General features: G+C 32.0%; 2 protein-coding genes and 1 long non-coding RNA gene across 9 annotated transcripts in view; 1 reads left to right on the top strand and 2 right to left on the bottom strand.

Moving 5' to 3' along the window:
* Nucleotides 1-562: 562 nt before the first annotated feature.
* LOC144839811 (uncharacterized) lies at nucleotides 563-14,750 on the bottom strand. Its single transcript, XR_013611785.1, has 3 exons — nucleotides 14,618-14,750; nucleotides 818-918; nucleotides 563-593 (listed from the first exon to the last, which is right to left on the bottom strand). It is a non-coding gene; the product is annotated as an uncharacterized LOC144839811 (long non-coding RNA).
* On the top strand, nucleotides 1,624-20,419 carry LOC144839810 (uncharacterized). Of its 2 annotated transcripts, XM_078695308.1 has the most exons (5): nucleotides 1,624-1,738; nucleotides 9,023-9,040; nucleotides 10,522-10,569; nucleotides 17,334-17,473; nucleotides 17,887-20,419. In XM_078695308.1, exons 1-5 carry the CDS (start codon nucleotides 1,670-1,672, stop codon nucleotides 18,440-18,442), a joined length of 831 nt encoding a protein of 276 aa, XP_078551434.1. In that variant the 5' UTR covers nucleotides 1,624-1,669; the 3' UTR covers nucleotides 18,443-20,419. The 2 variants fall into 2 exon arrangements, with proteins under 2 accessions (XP_078551434.1, XP_078551435.1); XM_078695309.1 differs by lacking the exon at nucleotides 9,023-9,040.
* Nucleotides 20,420-22,073: 1,654 nt separating this feature from the next.
* LOC144841105 (diacylglycerol kinase theta-like) overlaps nucleotides 22,074-27,691 on the bottom strand; it is a 48,821-nt gene continuing 43,203 nt past the window's right edge. For all 6 annotated transcript variants that reach the window (XM_078697290.1, XM_078697289.1, XM_078697291.1 and 3 more), the window contains one exon: nucleotides 22,074-27,688. The gene's annotated coding sequence lies outside the window, so the exon portion shown is untranslated. The remainder of the gene's footprint in view (nucleotides 27,689-27,691) is intronic.

Below are 27,691 nucleotides of genomic sequence, written 5' to 3'. Positions count from 1 at the left end.
TCCATATGTATGGTAGCATCACATTAAAAAAAAAAGTTTGATAGTGTAGGCTTAGACAGAACTTTAGATTGTTCTTGTTCTTGGTGTTATAATTGTGATGTATTTCGTCATCAGTTAGTCGTTACGTCATTTGGCCGAGCGGTTAAGGCAGGGGCGCCGTTTACCGTACCTAAAGAGCCAACAACAACATCGGCAAGGGTTCGAGGCCGACTCGCTCCTAGTTCTGGTGGTGGAACAAGTCTTCTCGGATAAGGACTATAAACCGTAGGTCCAGTGTACACAGTTATAACCTGTGTGTACTTTAAAGAACCCAGTTCATTATTCGAAAAAGAGTAGGGGGTTACCCCGGTGAACTGGTTCACACAATAGCCCCTGTATCAGGGGGATTACCACCTATCTGATAGGACAGTGATTAATTCACTATTGGTAATCCTTGGCCACATTGCCTAAAGACATAAAATAAAATAAAAAAAATAAATAAAATTTCAATTTAAAGGCGAAAATCTGGATTTTCCATACTTCTATATATGAATACACCGATTTCAATATTTTATTTGGTCTTACTTTTCCTGCCGACATTTTACTGGACTTTCCTATTAAAAAAACAATTCATAATTCAACAAATATGTTATGTTTAATTAAACAAGACAATTATTCATTGAAACATTATTTTGTACACGAATATGAAGAATCTTTCTCTCGGAAATTTATCAGTGACAAATGTCTCGAACTCACTTACTTACAACTACGGTAAATCTCGACATCACACCCATTCTCAACAAACAACTCGTAGAAAATTAAAACATGAATTACCAACCTGCATAAGAAAACCAATGCACTACAGAATAGTTCATAATAAATGCAAAGACAGCGAGTCCAAAACATATGCGTGTAAATAGCGATGCCATGAGAACAGAACTCAAACAAAAACAAAATTTCTGAAAAAAAATTTTTTTTTCAATTCTTACCCTTTTTTGAGAATACAATTGAAAAACTTGTTTGCATCAGAACTGTACATCAGAATACAAAAAAAAAATTCAGCATAAAACCATTCATAACATAAATAATTATTTACCCGTTATTCAAATTAATATTTTGAATCTTTTTGTTCGCACAAAATTAAAAAGAAAATGTGTAGGCCTAATGGATGTTTTTAACTGAACGTTTTGTATTCGTTTAATGGCAGAATATTTTTATTCGTTGAAATCTTAATCCAACTCATGAAATTATTCTCCATATTCAACTAAATCATGGATAGGCCACATTAGTAGCATCTAATATATTTTCTACTTACTACAAGCATGTACATAAGGATGCATTTTAAGATCTGTGCAGAGCAAAGATCTTTAAGCGAATAAACACCTTTGAAATAATAAATAACACATTCACAAAGTCTATTGTTTATAAGACGGTTCTCTAATTAGATTATTTATTATAGATTTTTTTCAAGAAAGTTTAAAACTACAAAATTGCCTTTTTACGTTTCATTTTAATTCATCATTATCTTTCATGTTTTGGGGGATGATAGACAATGCAGACAAGAACTATTTGTGCCATAGCGCCATCACACATGTCCAATCATCAAGGATGACTAAAGCTGTGAGGAGGATAGTCAAAGTTGGTTTTTCTAGCGTACGTATGCCTAAAGTACGCTAGTCAAATCACAGTAATGGATCAAAGGCTATATGCACTTCCAGTGCTTTTAACAGCCTGGATGACTCAAATAATCTGCGTTCAGGTAAGAATCGTATCATTCGTACTTAAATTTGAATATCTATTTGCCGTTTTAATTACAATACATTATAGCCTATGTCTTTAAAATTATCATTTCGGTAAGATCATTAAACATTGATTACTATACAAACACATCAATATCGGTTATTTATGAAGCGCCCTTGTTTCGGGTTATTTAGTCTGCTATCGATCATTCTGATGAAAATTGATTTGGTTATTATATTTTCTAAAGCATTGATATTTTATAGCTTTTCCATTTTTACGTAATTTGTGCATGATTTATCTATTATAACAAACAGTTTAGATTTACAGCGTCTATTTAGACAACGAACTTGTCCTCCTTTTTTTATCCTGCAAAAAAAAAATATTTGTCAACAACTCATCATTCGGTCGTTTTGTGCATAAAAATGTTGTTTCATGTTAAATTCATTAAAACATTTAAATGGATTAAAACTCTATGCTAGAAAGGTATCGTTCGTAACAAATACAGATAGCTTTGGTTAATACTATAACTACGACTTTTGCAACTATTTTCACCACTTGGAATAACAATTCTATGTAAATTAAATACTATAACTAACATTTGAAACAATATTATACCACTCGAGAGTAACAATTCTATGTAAATAAAATACTATAATCAACCTTAATTGCATTTGCAGTAACAATTCAACATAAATAATAGTAATTTTATAATGATTCATAATACCCGAAGAAGTGGGAAAATGAATTATACCTATATTTTGAGTTTAAAAATCGACCCATGTCAGCCACAAAGTTGTTCCCTCTGGTGGGTCTTCTGTAGACCTACGTAGACTATGACCATTTTAATGCAGACCCATACCTCCATCATCTTGTTCCCTCTGGTGGTTCTTCTGTAGGCCTACGTAGACTATGACCATTTTAATGCAAACCCATACCTCCATCATCTTGTTCCCTCTGGTGGTTCTTCTGTAGGCCTACGAAGACTATGACCATTTTAATGCAGACCCATACCTCCATCATCTTGTTCCCTCTGGTGGTTCTTCTGTAGGCCTACGTAGACTATGACCATTTTAATGCAGACCCATACCTCCATCATCTTGTTCCCTCTGGTGGTTCTTCTGTAGGCCTACGTAGACTATGACCATTTTAATGCAGACCCATACCTCCATCATCTTATTGACTTTATTTGATATCATTAAGTAAAATACAAGTAATACAAAATTTAAAAAGAATATCTGGATTAAATTGACACACCACTAAGTGGTCGACTCTTTCTAATGGGGTCCGTAGGCCTAATATTTTGGACGCTGGAGCAGGAACCCTTTTGCCTAACTAACATCAACAAAAAGCACGTATGTCTACTATGTATAAGATTCATTTATCGACGTAGTTCAACATCCAAATAGTTTATATGTGTTTGTGTTATGAACTATGTAGAACTGCATAGCATTATAATTATCTCCTTTCGACCTAATCTTCGTTTCGTTACAAAGAGCAGCAACGATAAAAGCATTTTGCGAGCCTTTTCGTTAATTGTGACTTATTTTGTCACGGAAATGTTATTAATTCGAGTCACTTGTGCAATAGGTGTAATAAATTTCTAATTTTCTGATGAATGGTTAGAAATAGCAGCTGTTTATGTGCAATATATCTATGCAATTTATTCACAGCGTATAGAATATCCAGAAATCAAGTGTAATTCATCTCCACCTTTACATTATATTGAATTTAAACTTCTCGTACGGTCTATAATTAAGTGAAAATATATAAGGGGTGGAAAACGCGTGTGGCATCCGGGTGTGACGCGAATCGCGTTTAACATGACACGATGAGTTAGAATTCAATAGTTGGTTTATCGACAGTATACCTACATGTACTACAACTACATCAGCACTATTAAGAATTACTATTGTGTTAATCATAGAATCTGTGACAGTGTTTTAACGTCTTTTCTTAACGACGTAGATAGTGTATAGACATTTTGCTGCTTCTCCATCGGAAGGTTTTTTTTTATTTTCTTAAAATGAAAAGAATAATATTTAATATATTATGTTAATTATTATTTTATCCTACTGCGAGCTCCTTTAGGTTCAATGTTAGAAAAGCACAATTAATGATTAAAATTGAGATTTGTGAAAGCATGAAAAAAGACCTCCAATTATAGACCTCTTCAATTACAGACTCATTTAATTATTTCTCATCCAAAAACATTTTTTTTTTGCTATTATAAAACCTCCAATTAAGACCCTTTCCACACAATAGATTAAAATTATGAGATTTGTGAAAGCACGTTAAGACCCTTTCCAAAAAGAAACATGGAATTAAAACCAACATCTTCACATCCTCCTCAATTCAACTAAACGTATTTTACATAAAACAAAACGAAAAACCTGTAAAAGCCAGCCCATAATTATGTGTGCAGGTTTCTATTGTCCGTCTATTATGGCCACTAGCATGCCCAAAAATGGACATTTCACTGTTGTAATCCCAATCCATTAGAAATGTCCATTTTATATACCAATCGTAAATTGATTTATCAGATAATGAAACAATTTGACCATTTGTGCCGATATCTTTGACACGTGCTGTAATGTACTAAACGTACAAGTAAAAGCACGTACTATGAATCTGATGTCTGTCTTGTTGAACATATATATATACACAGTTATAATCATGATTTAAAAATATTTTTTCATTACTCAATATTTTCCCAATAGGTCTACTGTAACTGTACGTTCTGACAAAAAATGGTTTCTGAAAAACCTCTTAGTAGAGATCTTCACATCAAAGACTCTTAATTAAAAAACCAAATAATTACGGAACTCATTTATTATAATATAAACACCCTCCAATTTATTAACAACCTTCTACTATAAAACATGATAAATACTCCTTCCAAGTACAAGTCCGAAGCCCAACCAATCTCACAATATTCAAACTTTACGCAGATAAACTATTCAGACTTACTAATATTATTTTACATATTCTCAGTATAGGGATGGAGTAGCCTAATGTAAGAAATATCATATTTCCATATTATCTGTGTTAACGTGGATCAATCAATGCTGTGCTATCCGTCCAGTCTATTGTGTACAATTTAATAAAAACCTTTTGAAGCCATTTCGATCAATATTCGTGTATCTCATAATCCGACATTTACTAACGTATTTGCGACGCTTCAAATTGAGTGATATATGAAAATTGACGCAAGAAATATCACATTTCACAGGAAACGCAATATGACGATATATATCAGACGCAAGGCGGAATGATTTTGACAGAAGTTAGAAAGCCTCGATATAATGTGTGTTTGCAAATACAAAAATATAAGACATATCAATACATGATCATATAGAAACATTCTGATTTAATTAAATTAATTCTTACTTAGGCCTATTGAAAAATGATAACTATGTAAACGGCAAAACAACGATGTTTATTTTAGTTATTTAGAACTTACCAAGGTATCGCAAATCGAAGGTGTTTTAGACAAAATATCAACAGAAACTAAGCTGACAAAATATCAACAGAAAATTTACTGACAAAATATCACCAGGAAATTGTAAAAATATTAACAGAAAAATGTACTGAAAAAATATCAGAAAACTGAACTGACAATATCAATCAGAGAAAACTGAACTGACAAAATATGCACTGGACATTTTCAACAGAACATGTACTGTCAAAATTATCAAAAGAATACTAATTCACAGACAAAATATCAACAGAAACATTCACTGACAAGAACAGATACAAACAGACAGGAAGCAACAGACAACATAGATCCATTCTATATCATAAAACAAAAAAACAGACGCTTTGATTAAAGTAGCAAATTCCTCAAAGTACAATAATGGCTACAGATGGCATTGTAGTTTAGCAGCCAGCCTTCGCTTTTGGATTATGTAATAAATCATTTATCTCGTTTCCATTTTAAATAAAAAACAAACACTTAAATATCACAGACGGTGTTAATTGTACTATGAAAAAGAAATAGTGTTTACACTTTGTTGTTGTTTAACACCTACTTCTGTAGTTTTATAGTATATTTTAAACCAATGCGGTATTTTATTATTAAATTGCATTCCCCAAAAAACAATTATTGACGTCACATTCTACGCTACTGAAGAGAATTGAACAAACTATCTAGTGTTAAAACATTGAAAATATCAATTATTTCGGAAATTAGTTAAGCCCCCTTTATCTATAACGCAACAAAACCTTATGGAAAATTAAGTTATTCCTAATACAATATTTTTTTCAGTAACCAAACGTTTTTTAGGGGAGGGGGAGGTACTAGTCAAAATATATGTATATATTTTAATTGTGCAATTGTTCTTTCAAAACTTTTTTTTAAACTCCCATTTCATTTTCTAAAATTCATTTATGACAAATAAAGTTTTTCTCTGTGTTTATTTTTAGTATATTGCTTGTCAAACCTGTTTTTTATACTTTTTCTTGTATATTTTTATTCAAATCGATTTTGAACAAATAAGTGAAAGAATGAATGAATAAAATAATTACAATGCTTTATTATTTTAGAGAGTGGCAATGGGGAAGCAGGATGTTAGCGAAAATGTATTTAGGCCTATATATTTTAAACAACACTTAAGCTCTGTCTACACTATCAAACTAGTTTGATGTGCTCAAATATGGTAGTGATATGCTCAAATATGGTAGTGATATGACTTCATCGTGTCAATATATGAGCACGTCACTTTCCACATAAAGTTTGATAGTGTAGACAGAGCCGAACAGCGATATATCGCCACTTATCTTTCTATTATAAAACTATGATCAAATAATCTAAAAATACTATTATACAGTATGTCCAATGAGGAGTTGTTTTCAGATAAATAAATCCGACTTGACAATATGGAAAAATATTGCAAAATAAATGTTCACGTACTCTTCACAAAAATGTATGCACAGATGTAAACCACAACTAGAATTTAATTCGTCACTTACCACAATAAACCAGACATGACATAACATACATAGAAAATACGGGAAGCCATGAGGGCCAAAATAGACAACAAAAAAGTAGTCGTAAAGACAAAATTCAAGATATTTTGTGTTGATTTATGGGTTGTCTCACTCCTATTTGTCCATACCTCTAACCAATATTTTTGATTTTACAAACATCTCTTTATTTTCATATTAAACGAAGTGATGAGCTTCTAATGACTACCGTACTAGATCTACCATCCAGAACTGATCTGCATAACAAAATATCAAACATATTGTTTGCGGTACAGCACGTATATAATAGTTTTGAGTAGGCCTACTATTGAGTTTCTTGACATTGCGATCAATATACTTTGATCGTCCTCGGGTTTATCTTTCACACCAGTCCCATCCCAGTTTCATGGGCTTTCTGCATTCTCACTCATTCGAAACGTTGAGAAACACAATAGTTTTTTTCAGAACTATATATACGTGGTGTACCGCAAACTTTATATTGACTTCGCATGCAAACCTTCAAACAATATATTATGTATTTCCTTTTTTTAATTGTGTATGAATTCAGTTACCCTTGACCAATAAGCAAGGTGTAAAAAATCAATCAACAACAATAATTATGAATATCGATTAACACGATACATATCGATCAATCCAATACGAAGTTACAAGTGTCTGGATCGATATTTAGAAATTCCTAGTAAAATTCATTGCAAAACCTATGTGGTCTTTTCTCTATTGTTCTGTTCGGCTTAAATATCTCGGGTAAAATGTATTATTTGTTAGTTTTCAACATGAAATCTTAAACTTTATTAAATCGTAGACAGTCCCAATACTGCCTTAATAAATTACAGACAAGTTTAAATAACGATTCGAAATCGGCGCAACGAGTAAGTTAAATGTTATATTCCATCATTAAAATATATTGATCTGTTTGTCTTTCCATCTCCATGTATCTTTTGTTTATAATGTTTTCATATAAGCCGAGATAATAAATGGGTAAATCGATGAAGAGACGAGCAATATACAGTATTCAAACGTACAGTAAATGTTACCGGTAATTGACTTTGTTGATGCTTTTGATACCGTCCAGTTAGTAGGCCTACACCTGTATCAATTTAAGTTATTTCTGTGTATCATTTTATAGGTAAAGGTATTGTAATAAGTAAATACGCTAAAGCTGTACCTTCTGATTGGTTAACCGTATTTTTTAGTCTTTATCTCGAAAAATAATCGAATCAAAAAATTGGGACACGATCTGTTATAGGAAAAATCAAAGACGTGTTTAAGTTACGCGTTGTAGGCCTATTAATCATCAGACGCATTCAAGTTAAATCTAAAATCAACTTGAATAAACGAATATCACAATCATAAATTGCTTTACATTACAATAACATATCCGCAACACATAATTATTCTTTTATATTATTTTATACTCTAACTTGTCCTTGTTTATGCGCTATACAAAAAGCTATTCATTGCATACTGTCGAGTCAATGGCCGAACAGTGATAGAACATAGTCTTCTCGGATATTATAGTAAGCACTTCAAAACATACGCTCAGCGTACATCATTAGCCCGTGTGAAAACCTACTATACTTTATTTCGAGATGAGTAGGAGATTACCCCGGTGTATCAGTTCCACACTTCCCTTATAGACGGTGCCTTATATGGCTGCAAAGGTCATCACGTGTCCATGAGAGGCACATTACATTGAAAATGTTAACATTTAAGCCAATATAAGTGCTCTGTATAACATAATTATATACAATTTTGTTTTATTCATCACAAAATAATATCAATAAAACAAACACAGACAAAAAAACAATCAAAACAAGTTGGCCCTATTTGAGGCATGATGTTGACTTTTCCATATCATCATATAGATGACAAAATACCTTTGTATTGTATTAATCATTAAGCCTTATTCCAAAAGAAAAAAAAGAATATATATAGAAAAATTATAAATTAACCATATTCAATAATCACGTAAAACTGTGTGATTATGACGTATCAAAAAGGGATGCAAATTGCATTTTAAACTAAAAATGGATTTAAAACATAATGTAAACGTAATATGTATAAATTGCCTACGCTTTTTGTAGAAAAAATGTTTATTTTGCATACTCCCTAAACTTCGTATAACTTGTAATACATGCATGTAAGATCACCGATGCCGATCACTCTATGTGGATCCAAATTATAGCATTTATTTTAAGAGTTGATATTTTGTAATCCGACACAATTATAAATTCTATATTTTGTTAATTATTGTATTTAATAATGTTTCATTTGTTTTCTTATTTGATTACACCAAATACCGTACACCGAAATTGAATAGTCACAATTTGGTATAAATGTAAATTACATTTATGTATACTATTATGTTTACGTTCATCATGTATCATTTTAAATATCATTATGCTATGCATTATTTCACATTACTGTTATTAATAATTCATTATTTTCATTGTTACTTATCATTATATATCTCTGCTCGGTTGCTGTAACGCAATAATTAACAATATTATTATAAGCATTTATCATGGTATCTAGAAATACGAGAGCTCTTCATTCAATGCATGGTTACGGTTCCTTGCATGTGTTAGTTTTTTTTTAAAAGGTGTAGACCGTTTTCGTCCCTTAAGGATCTTTCACACCTGTTCCGGCACGGTTCCGGTCCGGCGCCGAAAAATCCAATCGAACGTCAATGATTCGTTTTTACGCGGCTACGCGCATATCGATTGGCGCATAGCCGCGTAGAGCGTCGTGAAAACGAAACATTGGCGTTCGATTCGCTGGACCGGAACCGTGCCGGAACAGATGTGAAAGATCCTTTAAGTAGTAATTTATATCCCAAGCAGGTACATTCTATTATCTTTCTATTAACATTAATTAATACTAGTAAATAAATAACCTCTAAAACTATTTATATAGAAAAACTAGATTTCCGTTCACAATGTTAATTTGTTGTACGATATTAGGCTTACTCTTAGGCAACGTTCACACTGAGTTAGAGTTTGAAAACTTTTAATAACCATTCACACTAGGATTTCGTGCAAAAAGTACGTGTTTATTATAATGAATTGAAAACAAGTGACATTTATTTTTTTATTCATCGCTTGTGACTGGTCAACTAACTTGCGTTACGTCCGTGTTGCGGCTCTAGTGGGAACCAAGCCTAAGGACCTAAGTGCAATGTAATTTATTTGACCAATCGCGATGAATTATTTGAATTGTCACTTGTCATTGGTTGGTTGCATTGCGTTCACGTCATTGCGTTGCGTCTCTAGTGGAAAGCTTAACTTAGCCCGGGTCGAATCGGGGCTCAAGAGTGTGAACGTTGCTTTAATACGTCTGTACTACCATACTATTACTCCTATCTCTTCTATTCTATAACTACACCGTATTAATTGCATCTTTAGTAAATTCTATCATATTTGAGTGTTTACAGTGTTTTTTAAAAGTCAAACACTGAATGCTACCAACATAAGCAGACTATAAATAAAAACTAACACAAATCGCCAACTATCAAATTCAATTCCATTTATTAAGCTTCGGCTGCACTATCAAACTAGTTTGACAAAAAAACTATGATGTGCCCAAATATGGTAGTGATATGCTTAAATATGGTAGTGATGACATCATCATGTCCATATATGAGTGTTTACAGTTTACGTTTCGTTTTTACCCGATCATCGCCGTGTGCCTGAGGTATTTAATGTATGTTAAATGAAATCACACAGAATGTGTTTGATGGTCGCTTTAGGCGATACATAATTACTTAGACTGCTTCTCTTATTCATTAATTAATTTTCGTACTATATCTTGATTTCACAGGGAAAATCATGTCAACATAGAGAGGAATTCATTAATCTGCAGTACAATGTAAGTAGGCCTACACACTTATTGATAATTTACAAAATAAACTATTTTTTTAAAGCATTTTCCCCGGGCTCAGTGATTCTTTATAGTGTTTTGGAGCTCTCAAAATGTTGTTGGTCATATTTTGTCCTTTTTAACAATACTCTAAAAATCTTTATTACATGTCTCTATTTGATCTATATGTTTTGCTCATAATTTTGCTCTGTGTGTAACTCTGTAGGTAAAATATACCGTACATGATTATTTTCAATACAGTACTGATATTTAGGTTAAATTAACCCACATTTCAATGTTTTCATACATAAAATAGTAATAGTTTTTTTTGTTTCTCTTTAACAAAAATAAATATAGGCCTACACGAATTATATCTAGGAACAAAATTCTGCATGAGGCAAATTTTCTGGGTAGAGAAATTACAGGGTTACAGTAACATAACTATTGTTAAATATGAATTTTTGTGGCAGCAACCAAATAGCAGTGAAGCGGAACGAGTGTTGTGAAACAAACCAATTCATCAATGTTTCCTATTATCCTAAAGCTCTGTCTACACTATCAAACCAGTTTGACAAAAAAAAGTTTGATGTGCCCAAATATGGTAGTGATATGCTTAAATATGGTATTGATATGACATCATCATGTCCATATATGGCACATCACATTTTTTTTGACACATAAAGTTTGAGAGTGTAGACAGAGCTTTACGTTATGTGTGAGAGTACCATTTCCGACCATTTAATGGGTATCATTTACCTAAATTCGCCATAGGCTCCTAAATACGTCTGAGTTGACGATGATGTTAAGGGGACACCCGTCAAAGTGTTCTCTTATGTGAGGTTTCTCCTTAATAAATAGGGGTTGGCCATAGTTTTAAACAAGTATTGCTACTGGTGGGATGATCCTGAAAATAACGATGAATTTTTAAAAAAATATTTTTTTTAAATAATGGAGTAGATGACAATTATGACGTCAGTGGTGTTGACGATAATAATATCAATGTTGCTGTTTGTATCAAAATGTAGATAAAATATTGATTGCTATGGTTTTGTTGGCGAATCGTGTGATATTAGAAGATAATGCAAACAACATGGTCATGATGGATGATAAAAGTCTAATATATAACTTTTCATTATGTTTATTATCCCTAACTAGAAAGTTCATTAAAATGTAAACAGACCTAATACTTGGCTACATATAATTTGAAACTTTGAATGTTTTCCAAAATAGTGAATCAGTGAGTATAGGATAGTTGATCACGTGATGCAAATGGTTACGCACAGTTGATGAAGCCGGATTAATGAGATTTTAAGTGCATGATATTAACACATGTAGTTCTCGTTTGGTGGATATTTGTTGTCTTCACAACAAAAAATACTGTTGCGTTATGTATTATGCACGGAATTAAATAACACAATTAATAATTAATTTATGAAAATATTTACGGCGTCTGTGACTCTATTAACCGACGAATTTGATTGGATTAGAAGATTGTTGAAATGCTTTCACCAGAGAAGAGAGTAAAATTACACTCTTCGGCTCCATTCACTTTATCATGTTAAACTCTTAATTGCAGCGAACCCAAGATAAAATATACATTTTTAATTATAGTTATAAAACTACAGTGGTACATTAATAAAACTGCGATAAGATAAAATTAGAAATAACATCGTTGCGAGATAATCATTAATATACTTTCTTGAATCAATTCAAACATTGGTAGTAAGTAATTAACAACAGATTCATTGAACTGAATAATAATTATTATATTAAACGAGACCGCATTAATAAAGCAATCGAATTGAAATTGCTAGGCTAGAAAGAAAGCAAACAGAAAAGCAAACAATGAATGCTACCAACATAAGCAGACTATCATTATCAATACAAATCGCCAACTAGCAAATTCAATTCCATTTATTAAGCTCAGTCTACACTATCAAACACTTTGACAAAACAACTGTGATGTGCCCAAATATGGTAGTGATATGCTTAAATATGGTAGTGATATGACATCATCATATCACATTTTTTGTCACATAAAGTTTGATAGTGTAGCTTTATATAATTTGCATCAAATACATAGAACATTGTGTTGCTCTGAGAGAAAAGTACAAAAGCCATGACACACATCATTATCTAACATAGTGTCCTAATGGTAGATGGGTAACAACTACTATAGAATCTATTTGCACTAGAGGTATGCCTACGGGATGATGTGCGTCTTGTAAACTTGAATGTGTTTTCTTGTAAGTATTCTCTTATCAAAAAGAGATTCGATTAAGGTCTGCTCACCAATAATACGTGAAGCCTAAATAACAATACGTTGTTATCGAACGAACTAAAGACAAAAACCAATAATCAAACGTAAAGAAAAAGAAACAGTGTCAACTATCCAATGTCTGACTATAAACGAACAAGTAACTTAAAGGCCAGGTGCGGGCAAAAAAATTCTATTGACCATACATTCCAATAATTATCGATCTATAGTTTCCCCTATGTTTCATCATTTTTGGGATTTTATTTGTGTTACACTAGCTTGTTGACAATAAGCACTTTCTTATCAGTGGGGGGATAGTTCAAATTACACAGTAAAATCTCTATTCTTTTGTACACAAATTTTGTAAATAGAGAGGCGTTTTAAAAAGCTATGAAAAATAAATGGTGTGGTAAAAAATGTTATCAGATGATTAAATATAGGTAATATAACTTGAATTTTACATTTCTGGTATTTTTTATTCAACTTCAGATTTTTATTTTCATGCTATAGCAAAAATTATCCACCGTATATCCACCATCTTTTTTCACCTTCTAGGGAGTCACCAGACATGTTATTACATTAGGTTAAACTACCTAACTACTGAAAAAGGGTCTTCCTGGTTTTTATGGCAGAATTTTGCCAAATTTTGTATTTGACCATATTAAGGGAAATTCATGTTTTTTCGTCTTGATTTCTGTTACAAATATTTGATTTATGTACAATTAACCAGATATTATATTTGAAATTCATGCCTGTACCTGAGCTTTAAATACTGCAGTAACTGAAGTGACGAGCCAACAAAAAAGTTAAACCATCAAAGAACAAGAGATAAGATTTCAGTATTCTAAATACGAGCGTACGTATAATGTAGGTCCAGTGTAACATACTAGGCCTACAGTACCTAATTATTAGTAAGGGGATTGCCCTGATGTTTACTTTTACATTGTGACCTATACGAGAGATGTCTATTATTAACTAATCCACATTTAAAAGTGCTCACATATCTTCAAGAAAATAATTATTAGTTATTGTTTTATTACAAAATTACTATCGTATACACGTAAACGAAGCCATGAATTCTGACATGAATTTCCGAAAGGACTAATAAGTCTGAATCTATATAAACATACAGTAGAAATCCTAACCCCAGCAAAATGTTCCCTATTATGGGGACGTAGGCCTAGTCACAGGAATTATCTCCCATACTAGTACCATAATTATGGGCATACATTATAATCATAGTGGTATTTTTTTGCAATAGCTCCATGTAACGTGACAAATTATTGCAACTCAACTGCTAATAATTTAAGTTTCAATATCACTCTATATTCATTACAGTAGAACCCCTATAATTTGCAAGTCCGTAGCCAAGGTGAACTTTTTCCTGGTAAAAAACAGAGATCATCAGCGAAAGTGTTAGTAAAACTCATGACAATCTTTTGTCAATCTATAACTATCCAGCAGACAAATTACTTCCATCTACTAGACTAGGCCTAAATGTATTTTTTATTCAGTTGCTTTTCGCTTGTATTTTCAATGCCCCATAGGCAAAAAACAACCCCCCCCCCCCCCTATAAAATCCTGGCCAAAAAAATCCTTACGAATAAGGCGAAATATTAGTTTTTAACACTGTACTGCCATTTGTGGAGACACTTTAGTATTAGGTGGATAATCCCGATGGTCTCCCGTTAATAATAATAACTATTGCCACCGTTATTAACAGGCCTAGGCCTAAATCGAATATTAATTAGCCTATGAAATATACATTAAATTATTTTATATTGACAAATATAATTAAACGTAATTTACGGTACCTGAATTAACGTCTTGTATTCTGCGTAAAATATCCTAATAATTGAAACATAGGCTAATCGTGCTCCTTCATTTTTTAAATCTACACATTATACCATGGGCATAAACACAAATATTTACCGTCGCCAAAACTACAGGCTTGGTACATACCATTGACGAACCTGTATGCAAATCACTTGTTATGCAAATCAATGCCTTGTCACAACATTATGGAAAAACTACCGTAGGCCTACTGGACCGTTGCTTCAGTAATAATGTGTTCAATTGAATTGTAGGCTTACTGTGATTTTGTAATTTAAATATATCTTAATGATTTGCCAATTTTTATTGTGATTTGTATGTGGTTTAATAAATGCGCTTTATAATAAATAAATTTATTGAATTATCATAGGAAAATGATATGATAGATAGCACGTACTTATAGACAATGTCACGTGTGTGATTCTGTATTGCCTATTCAACAGCTCTCAACCAAACATAAAAAATAATTCCATAATACAGAGCACATGTGACGTATATTTAGTGCTGTATCAGAGATGTTTCTGTGATACTGGACAAACAATGTCATTTCTATAAACATATAATATATTTATAGGCGGGAAACGAAAGATATGATTGTTCAAACTTAGGACTATAAAATGCGCTCTGTCTCCCTTTAATCAAATAAAAACTATTCAACCTTATTTATACTGATGGAATAATTAATTTTGAAAGAATATTATTCTCGACACACATGGGAAAAATTGTAAATAAATTCGAAGAAAATAATGATGTAGGCATTTTGCATGAGCATAATGCAAACAGAATAACAAAGGCAGCTACAAAATACATCGATTTATTTTCTGCATTATGATCGAGTACCATCAATCACTCTAGACATTTCTTCCTAAAAAGTCAATGACAGATACGAATTAATTACAGTAGATAAATATGACGTTATGTAAACTTGATTTTGACCTTGGATGCTGTAGCGAACGACTTTAACACATCCATTCTTAGATATTCATGTGATGTATGCTTGAGAGAGGCCTAAACTGACATTATACTCTCTATTAGTATTATGAAAAGCGCCGAAGAGGAATTACGTATATAGACGTATAAAGTTCATTTTGCCTTGGAGGCTGTAGAAAATAACTTAGGCCTTAACCATATCCCTCCTTAGATATTCATCACTTTGTAGAGGCCTAAACTGACACAGGTGTACTCTCTATTATTTTGAAAAGTTAGGCCGAACAATAATTAAGTTATACAGTTCGTATTCAATTATGACGTTATGAACAGTTTATTTTTACCTTGAAGGATGTAGAAAATGACTTACTTAGACATTCATGTTCGAATCGAGTTCTAAAACTAACACTACTCTCATATTTGAAAATCTAGGCCGTATAAGAATTGAATTTCAAGATATAATGTGTTATTGCCGTCGGTTCTTTCACTGTAATGTTATCAATAACAGATCAATTAAGGTACCAGTTGTTTCAATTTGTTGAATTAACAGCATATCACTATATATAACATTTTATTTGAACGCGATTTCCAAATCTAAAATTGATTTTCAATTTCAATCAAGAAAATCAAATGTAGTTAATAACTTGTTTTATAAAAGATGTACATAGCGGTAGTAACATAATAACATAACTGAAAGTGAAACCTAATGATAATAAGTGGGAGCAGCGTGTTTCAAGAGGATTGTACCACATCATCTCTGTTCTCGAAACAGAATTTATTTTTAGACCAAGTATTCAATCATCATAGTGCCCTCATCATCATCATTATCATTCAATACAATATACAACATTCCTTTATTGTTCAATAAATTGGAAATGACACTGCTCAATTACTTTCAGATACAGAAAAAAGAAACGTTATCTCATATATTTGAAAACTTATTCCGACTGAGCCAGTCTGTGCAGATCCCATAGAAAGTCCATATCAAATATAATTATTAGTTCGTATCGGATCCCATCAAGATTCCGTATCGGATACCATTACAAGTCCATATCAAATCTCATTTATTAGTCCGTATCGGATCCCATTAAAAGTCCGTATTGGATCCTATTACAAGTCCATATCAAATCTCATTACTAGTCCATATCGGATCCCATTAAAAGTCCGTATCGGATCCCATTACAAGTCCATATCAAATCTCATTACTAGTTCGTATCGGATCCCGTTAAAAGTCAGTATCGGACCCATTACAAGTCCGTATCTTTACAAGTCCTTATTCCATTACACCTAACTAGTCGATACAATATATAACAACAAGGCATTACCTAATCTTCCTTGTGGTGGAAATAAATATGCATTTCGTGTGTGTTGGATGTTTATATTTTGTTCGACTTTCTAGTAGTGTATACAATAATTGCACAACAATGGAAATGCACATTCAATCAAATGTAGACCTAATACTGTAGATGATAACGACGGCTTTCTCATTTTTATAGAACTATTATTAGGCCTACTATAACCAAGGCAATTGTCGCAGCCAGACATAAAATCAAAGGACTGTTCCTATACTTGGCAAGGCTGTTGGCTGTTAGATTGTCTTGCTACTGTATAACATGGTACCTGGTGCTATTATGATGCTACAATGATCAGAATAATTATTATGAAAATTATTATTATTATTATTTTGTTTTAAGACGACTGTGATTTCCACATGAGATGATTAAATCCCATTAAATGGTTAATGTTTGTTTTTTAGGTTACACTATGTAGGCCGGAGGAACCAAAACCGTGTGCATCAACATTTAGCAATGAATTGACTTACGCTATGTCAAATCCAAGGGTCACTGAGTCGTCAATAAACTCATTTGAAGAACTTATAGTTAGCACATGTGAAGGGTAAGTTAATTTTTGTTTTCGTTCGCTAGTGATGTAACAATTCGGAGACAACAGATAATTGATAATGCTAGAACCATATTTTAATAACTCCATGCTAGAACGATGGATAATTGCCCGGCTTAGATGTTACACTAGATGTGCAGGCTCAAGTCAAGTCAGAGTGCAGCCACCCAACAATGCACTCTCTCCCCTGTGCGTAAACTACTACGGGGTAACCCCCCCCCCCCCCCCCCCCCTATTCGTGGCGCTTCGATTTACCGTAGATTGGCTGCACTGACGTGACGACGTGAGCCTGTACGTGTAAAGTGTAACATCTAGTACGGTAAGAAGGCTTTCTCCCCTGTGCGTGAACTACTACGTGGTAACGTCTTCTCGTATATAGCCTGTGTTATCATGATTTATTTTTCTTACAGGGACGACAAGTCTAAGAAGATAACAAACTGTGGACCCCTAATGAGAGAAATAGGATATAACATATCCGAAGAAGACGCAAACATGAATACATTATTTTCCGAATGTATATTTAATATATTAGTTATACGAGCACTTGAACATCCCATCCCAACCCCAACGCCTTTACCAACAAATGCAATACTACCAACAAATGCAACCCTACCAACTAATGCAACTCTACCAACTAATGCAACACTACCAACTAATAAAACACTACCAACAAATGCAACACTACCAACAAATGGAACACTACCAACTAATGTAACACTACCAACAAATAAAATATTACCAAGCCAAACAACAGATTCATCAAAACCAAACATACAAAACTCAAATATAAATGAAAATAGAACTATTCTATTCTACCTTCAATTTATAGTTATTCCTATAGCTCTAGTTCTACTAATTCTGATAATTTACTATCTCTACAAAATTGAATATGCAAATAAAAACGTCAAATTTTATTGCGTAAGTGAGCAGTTTGAATCTGCGTACGAAATAAACCAATTAATATGAATTACAGTGCATGATTATGTTGTCCAACATTATCACTGAAGATATTCCGAGCTGATGTTTGTGTGCGTATAAAGCATTTCTAAATATATGCTAGGTCAGAGGGCATGCGGGGATAGGGAGGTTAGACTCACTATTTCTTACGGAACCTAAGGGATTTAAATATATTCAGGTAAATATATACTCATACTGAATGAATGAAATGTCACTTATTTTAGACTTGCCAAACATCTCTAGTGTTTTATGTCGTTAGTATTCCATCGCAAGCGCTGCCTCTCAGTCGGCGTTTGATTTTTGTCCTATTCCAACTCGCGTTAATAAATTAATTATGCGCATGCGTAGTTGTTTTTACCAGGAAAGAGTTAAATTTTATCTCTTCCCTGTTTTTACAGAATAATAATTCTAAAAAGTGCACCCGGGTTAGTACGGACAATTATCAAGTTTCTATCTAAAGTAGGCATATTCTTATAGCACGCCATGTGTGCCAAACACTGGTTGAAAACAGGCTATGTGTTGTTATGAAGTAATCCCAGAAAGTGTTGTGGCGGCATAACTTCTTTTCAGCCATGAGTAAAATGCATTGAGTATAATTATAATTTATATCGTTTCAACATGTTACGCTTCTTTTAGTATTATATAACACATTATTTTAATTCAAATTATTAAAGTATAAATTACATAAAAGTATATTCAGTGATTGTTTTTATTAAGTTATAATATCAATTATAATATTGTAAATTAGAAGAGCAATATTATTCTTTATTTAGTTATAGTTTAAAAAAAAAAGAGATTACTGCAAGAACTTAGAGAAAACCTGCAGTAGATACGGGTCTTTTAGTTATTAGAGACGTGTCTTTGATTGGTTATTGATGAACCATTGTATATGAATAATGACAGGGCATTAAATGTAAATATAATTTTTATCAAAACGGATATGCATTTCATACCTAGAGTAGGCCTAGTGGGATAAGTGAGATAAGTTGTTTCCCACTATAGAAGTACACTTCTGTCGCAACGCAATGGCATAACGTCGAAAGAAAAATACACCGCATTTTCCCTTAAGCTTGGTTCCCACTAGGACGCAACGCAAGGACGCTAAAGCAACGTAAGCGTGTTGACCAATGACAAAGTGACAGTTTGAATAATCCATCGCCTGTGATTATTCAAATCACTTACGTCGCGTTACTACCTTGTGTTGCGTCTCTAGTGAGAACCAAGCATTATATTGAATCATCATTTTTATTAGACGTACGTAAAGCCCACACGCAATATAATGTTCTTGCGTCACATTGCGTCAATACGTTGCGTCAGTGTTCTTACGTTCCTAGTGGGAACCAAGCTTTACTGATCGAACGAATACTACGCTTCGTTGTTTAATTCACATGTGACGTATTTTAATTATTTTGTTCCAAACGTTTGTTACCGGGATAATAAGGCCAGACAACGAGTATGTATTATTGTATGTGTTTTTCTAGGCCTGACTATTATTTATATATCTTAAGAGAATGTATTAGTAAACCGACATGAGTAGAATTGTTTGACTATCGTGCGAATAGCAAACTAACAAATTGCTTTATTTATTTTATTTTATACAGTTTACATTTCCGTAGTTTATGTGTTTGAAGATTGAATTTAGCGTTTTGTTATTATATACTATTCTGTTAATTAGTAAAATATTAAGGCTGTACTATTTTGAGCAGAACACCTTCGGGACCAAACCAAATATCCAGGAGGTGTCCCCTAGAGAAGTGTTGTATGTAGTGTTAAAACATAATACTGTATATTGCGCCTTGTATGCAAAAGACGCGAATTGACCTATCACTAGCGAATAATCCATCGCTTGTGATTGGCCAAATCACTTGCGCTTACGTCATTGTATTGCGTCGTAGTGGGAACCAAGAGTTTAATAGGGAGTGTCTCATGGATAGGCATGTCTCAACTGAGGGGTTCTGCTGTATGTTAGGGTTATTGAAAGTTTTACAGATGCCTCTTTTTGTTTTGTAAACAATAAATACATTGTCAGCATTGGCCTATATTAAATATTCTTCTCATTCTAATTGATAAAGTACCAATTTTTGTTTCAACCTACTATATAACATGCAATTTGTATGTAATAAATTTTAAATGTGTTTATATTTTGTCAAACGTTTTGTATGTTTAAAGAATGGATAAAAATCTGACTACCAAAGAAAAGCGGCTTGCCGTAGTTCATAGTAAAACGAAGAGACAAATGTTTCCACTACCTACTCCGGATGGTTTGACTAGAAACATGAACAACAAGAGCAATCTAAGGCTGACCTCCAAAATTGAAAAACAAAAATAAGCCATTGTTAACATTTCCATTTCGAATACCAAACTAAAGTGTGTCCAAACACAGTGGATTGAATTTGGTAAAGATCCGTCTTGTAGTTTGAAGTTCATCCCAAAATTAGTACCCTGGGAGATGATGGCTTAAGAATGTGAATTTAAACTATAAATTTGATCAGTCAATTTGGTTTGGTCCAATTGAATAAGGAAGATGCAAAATACTTCGTGATTCAAAGTCATTTAAATTACATTTTAAATTGGGGTTGAAAATCAGGGCCACATCTTAAGATATTTTTTATCTTTGGTGAATATTATCATCTTTAAAACACAATTGGGAAATGCGAGAGATACGGTATAGCCCATGTGAGCGTACAATATTTAGTTTTATTGTTCACAATTATTATAAAAATAAACCGAATGTTGGTTGCACATTATTGCCTGTAAAGCTCATAAACTCTATTCTAGGTTATCTAGGAAATATCGTGGTAGGCCTATCACTTTTACATAATTATCGACAAAAATACAAAAAAAAAATCAGGTATAGTACTTCTGTCCAATCATCTGAGAATACATTTTGTATAATTTAGAACTAGGCCTATAACAAAATATTGCTGACTTTGAACAACTTCCACGACCATCAACATTATTGAACGTTTCCTGCAAAGCATTTACGTGAAGATGGTAAATGCGGAGATCTTTTTTTTTAAATTGTGTGATAAAAAACTTTGATCACAGGAGACAACACGAGCTTCTTCCCTGTTCTGAAATAGTTACAATTTGACGAGTTCTTTCATCTTTGTGATTCACCAACTATGATATGTGACTACTCATCCGTTCCCTGTTCTGATTTTCGAAACGCGATGATTTTCGTGATCCTCAACTTTTGATGAGACTAGGCCTACTCACTCTCTTCACTGTGTTTTGTTTCGACTTTGGACGCCATGACGTTAACAGTTATCATCTGACGCGTTGTGATCCACAAACTCAAACCCCTATCATCTGACGTGTTCTTCCAGCTTCGTGATTCATGAATTGAGACTCTTTTTCCAGTTTGTGATTTTCGAACGCGCTGTAAACAATATTATCATTTGATGACGCATTATTTTTGTTTTATCATACACAATACAAAAGAAGACATTATTTTGTAAAGCTAGAAGGGCCCTAATGGCGTTTTATTGCACCAAGAGTCTAGCGGAATCTAGTGTTGAATACAACATTGTGTTAATCTAGAATACTTAAAACACTAAATATACATGTATACTGCCAACTACGGCAATGCAACTCTCCAATCTCTCAAAGCTTACAGTAACTCACTATCGTGAACATCTTTTAGTATGAAGTTTTGATTATACAGTGACTTGATTTTCTAACCAGTGAAATTGTACAAATAAATCGCTTTATACACGCGGTCTGTATAGAAGTCCATTTATATCATACCAAATACATTATGAATAATAAGTGGAAATATATTCTTTAAAAGTGCTTAGATTAGAATATACTTAATTAAAAATCTAATATAATATACATAAAATTATCTTTTCAATGGGATTGAATTACTACAGCCGCTTTGCAAATTAAATAAAGCACACGAGCATAAAATAACAACACTTTGGGAAATATATGCTAAAATGCGATTTTCTTGCCTCTGCAGAGAGGGAGCACTTCATTAGATAGATTTAAAATTAACTTTAATAAAGGCAAGGAGCAACCAAATTTAACAGTGACACACGAGTGACGAAAAATGTCACGCGCGCGTACAACCCTGATTATGTACTTTTGTACGCCGCAAATATCAACGTGTGTCTGTTTAAATGCCAATCACGAATAGTAACAAATAAATTAATAAACCGTACAACATACAGAAATCATGAGAAAAGGTGTATTTGAAGTGTGTTGAGTTCGAATATAATTTACCAACTAAATAAACTTGACACACAAACATAAAAGATATCATGAGGCAATATAATAGTAGGACAATTGAAAAAGTAGCAGCGACCGACACAACGACCGATTGTGATCTAGAAAATAAAATTCAGCTTAAGATTAAATGATACAAACTGGTCTGCTTTCATATCTATCAAAGTTGCTTATTTTCAAGACTTTACAAATTGCCAAAATATTTGTTAAAAAAACACTTTTATAACAGTGATAAATTCTAATCTATACAGCTAGCTCGAGACACAGCCTTTTGTTCAACCAGCGATTTGGTGGTTCTAAGCGGATTGGTCCCTATTTATAAAATTAATTACTTTTTATAACTATTCACTTTTTAATCAGCGGGATCTCAGATATGGAAATGTCTCGAACTACAGTAGATGGGCACTGTTGTAAATGTCTATAAATTAATATGCATTTATATATGCAAATACATATTCATATATGTAAATATATGTAAATACATATACATCTGATTTACATATATAATACAGATACATTGCAGTTTGTTTTTCTATGACATGTAAATACGTATAACACTTGTTTTGATATAAATATTATGTATTGTAATATGCACACGTGTTAAGATGGTAAAAACAGTGTCTACGCGGTAAAGTTATACACCGTACATGGAATAGACAATAGAAGAAACTAGTCGTATATATACACACACTAATGATACTAGGCCTATACAAGACCAAAATGATAGGCCTACATACACTACCTAACGAAACTATGCCTATATACACGGTCATAATTGTAACTGGTTTGAAAATCAATGTGAATCGATAGCCTACTAGCGAATAATTGTTAATAAAACATGAAAAACCAATAATCAATAATACAAATATATCAATTAACAATTATGAATCATGTTAATTATACATTAGTTTTCTAGGCCTAATTCAATATAATCCATCTAAATCGATTTTAATCAATACTAAATTACACAATTAGTCTATACATGACAATGATTGATGTAAATTATTGAATGTCTGTCACAATTTGATAATTCAATATCAATATTCATAACTATTGATAATGAATATCAATACCAATCAATTTCAATAGTTATCAATAACCTTTCAATCAATAAAAACTTTCACTATCTATAATTATCAATACCTATCTATCAATATCAATGTTTCGATGGTTATCTGAAGTAATTCATATTCATTACTTTAGATATCCATCGAAACACCGATACGGATTGATATATAAACTAATTAATAAATATCAATATATCAATTAATATCGGTATTTTATTATCAATATACAACCACTGGTATGAATATATATCAATACTAATCAACCGATATCAACCAATCAATATTAATCAATCAATACAGATACCAACCAGTCAATACTAATCAATTAATATATATTAGCAATCAACCAATGTTAATCAATACAGATAGCGGCCAATCAATATTAATCAATCAATACAGATACCAACCAATTAGTATAAATTCTATTAATACTAATTACTCAATATCAATTCAATAATACAAATACTAATATACTCAATAAAAAATCAATCAATCAATATTATCATTAATCGATTTACCAATCAATAAATATCGATACTAAAATCAATGTGATTGATGAGTTATAATCTTACAGAATACTTATCAAGCAATACCAACTATTACCTACAACAGATTGTGAATTATTTTGCTAAGAACGTTGATTTTGTATCAATTTGCAATTGATAAATATGAATTGATAAACATCGCTATTGTAAATACATTTAGTATACAGTACATTGATCGAATTAAAAGCGTTTCAAACATTTTTTTTAATGTGGGCTTCATTTTAGAGTTGCAATTAACCTTCAATTAAAAATATGTACATTTACTATGATTTTTAGAGATTCTTCAGTTTGCAGAAGAAAGTCTTGTGAGATGAAGCTTATGCATGGGTTTTACTGAATCTTTTAAAATCTGTAACACGTAATATGGGTCACAATTTGTATTCATAGTTTTAAACACTTTTTTTACGGTCACACTTTTAGATTAGAAAGTAAACATTTCTCAGTAAGATCTTTCGTTTTAAATGAATTATATTAGAGACACGATTCTTGTAGTATCACGATATAAAAGAGATTGATGAATTGTGTCAAAATTAGATTAGAAACAGGACTCTGGCTTCCCAAAAATTATAATTTGGTAATTCAGATTCTTTAATTTAATATTTATTCGCGGCTTGTTGTTTGTTTTTAATATAATCTAGTTCTCTCTATGAATTTCAATGAACAGTATCACATGGAGTAATGTGGCCATATTTACAATTCGCACTCAATTCTAAAAAATACCACTTAATGGATTTACTTAAGTGAAATACTTTGTATTTAAGTGAAATACTGTATCGCATTTAATAATGTGATTGGTTGGTTAAATACGCATTCTTTAGATTCAGTATAGTTGGAGAAATAAGATTTAAAAACAAATCTAAGCAGAATTCAAATATTACAATTTATTGAATTATTAGGTGTATTTATGGGGACCTAGGAATGCTACGTACATACAATTTAATGCTATCTTACATTGCAAAAGAAGTTTCTAAAACATATATTAACCAGATAAGAATTAATTACAACACTATACAAAAATGAGTATATATTGCACTAAACGTAAAGTCATAACCTGGTGCAGCCTACCATCTAAAATTAAATAATCTAAAATTAAATAATACAAAATTAACCAGACAACATAAATCCCAAATTGGGCCAAAAAAGATATACAATAATTCACTATAATTCTAAAGTTCTTTTCGTCAACCACTGATATAAATATTGCATCTCTACAGTACTCTCAAATAAATATGACAAATTATATTCGTGAAAATATAACATATATAAAATTCTGCTATGTATTTATATTTAACAAGTTCCAAAGGTGAATAATGTGTTATAAATTACTCTACTATTGTTTCTTCCAAAAAGAAATCTGAAGGAGATACGGTAGAACGCCTCTATTGGGAAACCCCAATTCAGGGGACACCTCTATTAAGGGGATACTTTCATGTTAAACGAAAACGGTTCAATATATGTTTGACACTACAGCAAACCCCTAATTAAGGGGACATCCCTAATTAAGGGGACAATTTCCTGTGAAACGAAAACGGTTCAACATTATTCATTTAACACTACAGCCAACGCCTAATCAGGAGACACTCCTATTAAGGGAAACAAACAAGGCCCAGTACAATGTTTAAACTTTACAGCACTGCAGTCATTAAGATGGCACCTTTTTTAAAGCGGCATTTCGTTGGGTCCTAAATGTGTCCTGTTAATAAAGATTCTACTGTATTCTAATTTACTAGATTTGTTTAGATGATTGATATTAGAAACATGTGTGTGTGTTCTAAATAAAGCTGTGCAAATACTGCGCTTAAGCGGGATCAACTAATTTAATTTTCAATCTGAATTAACTATTAAGTAATAGCAGTTTGGGAGCTCATTGTTGTTATCCTAATAAAATTATCAGTATGGCTATTTAGGACATAATTCAGTGATTATCTCCTGAAAGGATATATCAGACAGCAGGTTGCCAGGATCATCATTAGATTGTGAAGAAATATTGATGGGAAAATTAGATACAACTCCATTTAGGCTAATTAGTGGAACGAGTCTGTGAATTTGCCTCTCTTAATTAACCGTGATTAGACAGTGGAGCGTAAAAGCGAGTATAATAACTCGTTCGTAATATCAATAATGTTACGACAAAAGGTTTGTATCAAAGCACTTCATCTATAGCTAGAAAATTAATATAATAGTTTATTCCTAGTGTTCAATTACTGTACATGATTGCTAATCAATAATGTAGTTAGTGAAATATTTGTATTTAAATCAGCACAATCAGAAATACTCAATAGATAAAACAATATATTTATGTATACATATTGGGAGGGGAAATTATTATTAAAGCCGGCTTGATGTAAAACAAAATAAACAAAAATATATAAATAAATTATTTCTGCTGGAATGTAACACTATATTACTACTAGGCATTGTTTTCTACGATGCTAAAACGTCGAATATAAAACAAAAGAGAAAAGGGGTAGAAAATTCAAAGTAAAAAATGACAAGCTTAGGTGGTCCAGTTGTATTACCTATAGGTGGTATATTGTACAATGAGCCTTTATGTTGGTCAAAAAATGCCTATTGGAATTCAAGGTTATTTGACTTGGCTGGAGCAAACTTTATATATTTTTTTTTTACATTCAGCTTAAATTAATCAAAATTACTATAATTAAAATTATTCTTTGTCCTTATATGGGTTTATTTGGTGGTATTATCCTATAAACAAATTCGTTATACCAATAAAAAAACAAAGCTAAAATTAAATTTCGTTAAACTGTCACTAATATAAATTTCATTTGTATACGAACATTGTTTTAAAAAAAAAGGCAAGATGTCCGCAAAAGACACCAATTACAGACGTCATTATTCTACAAATACATACACATTTACATTTAGTTATATTCTATTCCATTACAGTATACCTAATAAAAATCTAATAATGATGATAATAATAATAATAATTACCAAAATGTTCGCTTAATACTATTCGTACCTATCTTAAACACAGTGCCTATTAATGAAACATCTGTTGTTTTATATATAATATAAATATGTCGTGCATCTGGTATGTGAATGTATTGAATATTTGTTTGTAAAAGTAAGCATGTATGTGCACACATGGTAAATACACAAGGCAGACAAAGAAAACATTTCAAAGTCGACCTTTTCGACTTGTAAAGCTATCTTTAAGGAAACGTCAAATTTAGTTTTTGAAAAATAAGTACATTTTTTATCATTGTAAGGCTTATCGGATGTCCATAAGTGTCAAATTTAATGCCTCCAAAATAAGTTTTCATTTCTCAAAATTGAACATCTTTATCAAAAAATTCAGTTTTAATTGTTTTCTAATTAGATATCATTACTAATAAAAATACAGCAACTTGAGTCTACTTCAAAGTTTGATAACCAGTTGATAAATTTTGCTT

Source organism: Antedon bifida, chromosome 4 (genome assembly GCF_963402885.1).
Source record: "Antedon bifida chromosome 4, ecAntBifi1.1, whole genome shotgun sequence".
Lineage (NCBI taxonomy): Eukaryota > Metazoa > Echinodermata > Crinoidea > Comatulida > Antedonidae > Antedon > Antedon bifida.
The sequence above is the reverse complement of the archived record's forward strand: the minus strand, read 5'-3'. Positions and strand labels throughout refer to the sequence as shown.

What these genes read in the sequence shown, in the direction of transcription:
- LOC144839810 (XM_078695308.1), top strand. Translation starts at nt 1,670, where the DNA reads ATGGATCAAAGGCTATATGCACTTCCAGTGCTTTTAACAGCCTGGATG. An exon ending in TCATTAATCTGCAGTACAAT is followed by an intron (nt 10,570 to 17,333) that starts GTAAGTAGGCCT and finishes TTTGTTTTTTAG; the next exon opens with GTTACACTATGTAGGCCGGA. An exon ending in ATAGTTAGCACATGTGAAGG is followed by an intron (nt 17,474 to 17,886) that starts GTAAGTTAATTT and finishes TTTTTCTTACAG; the next exon opens with GGACGACAAGTCTAAGAAGA.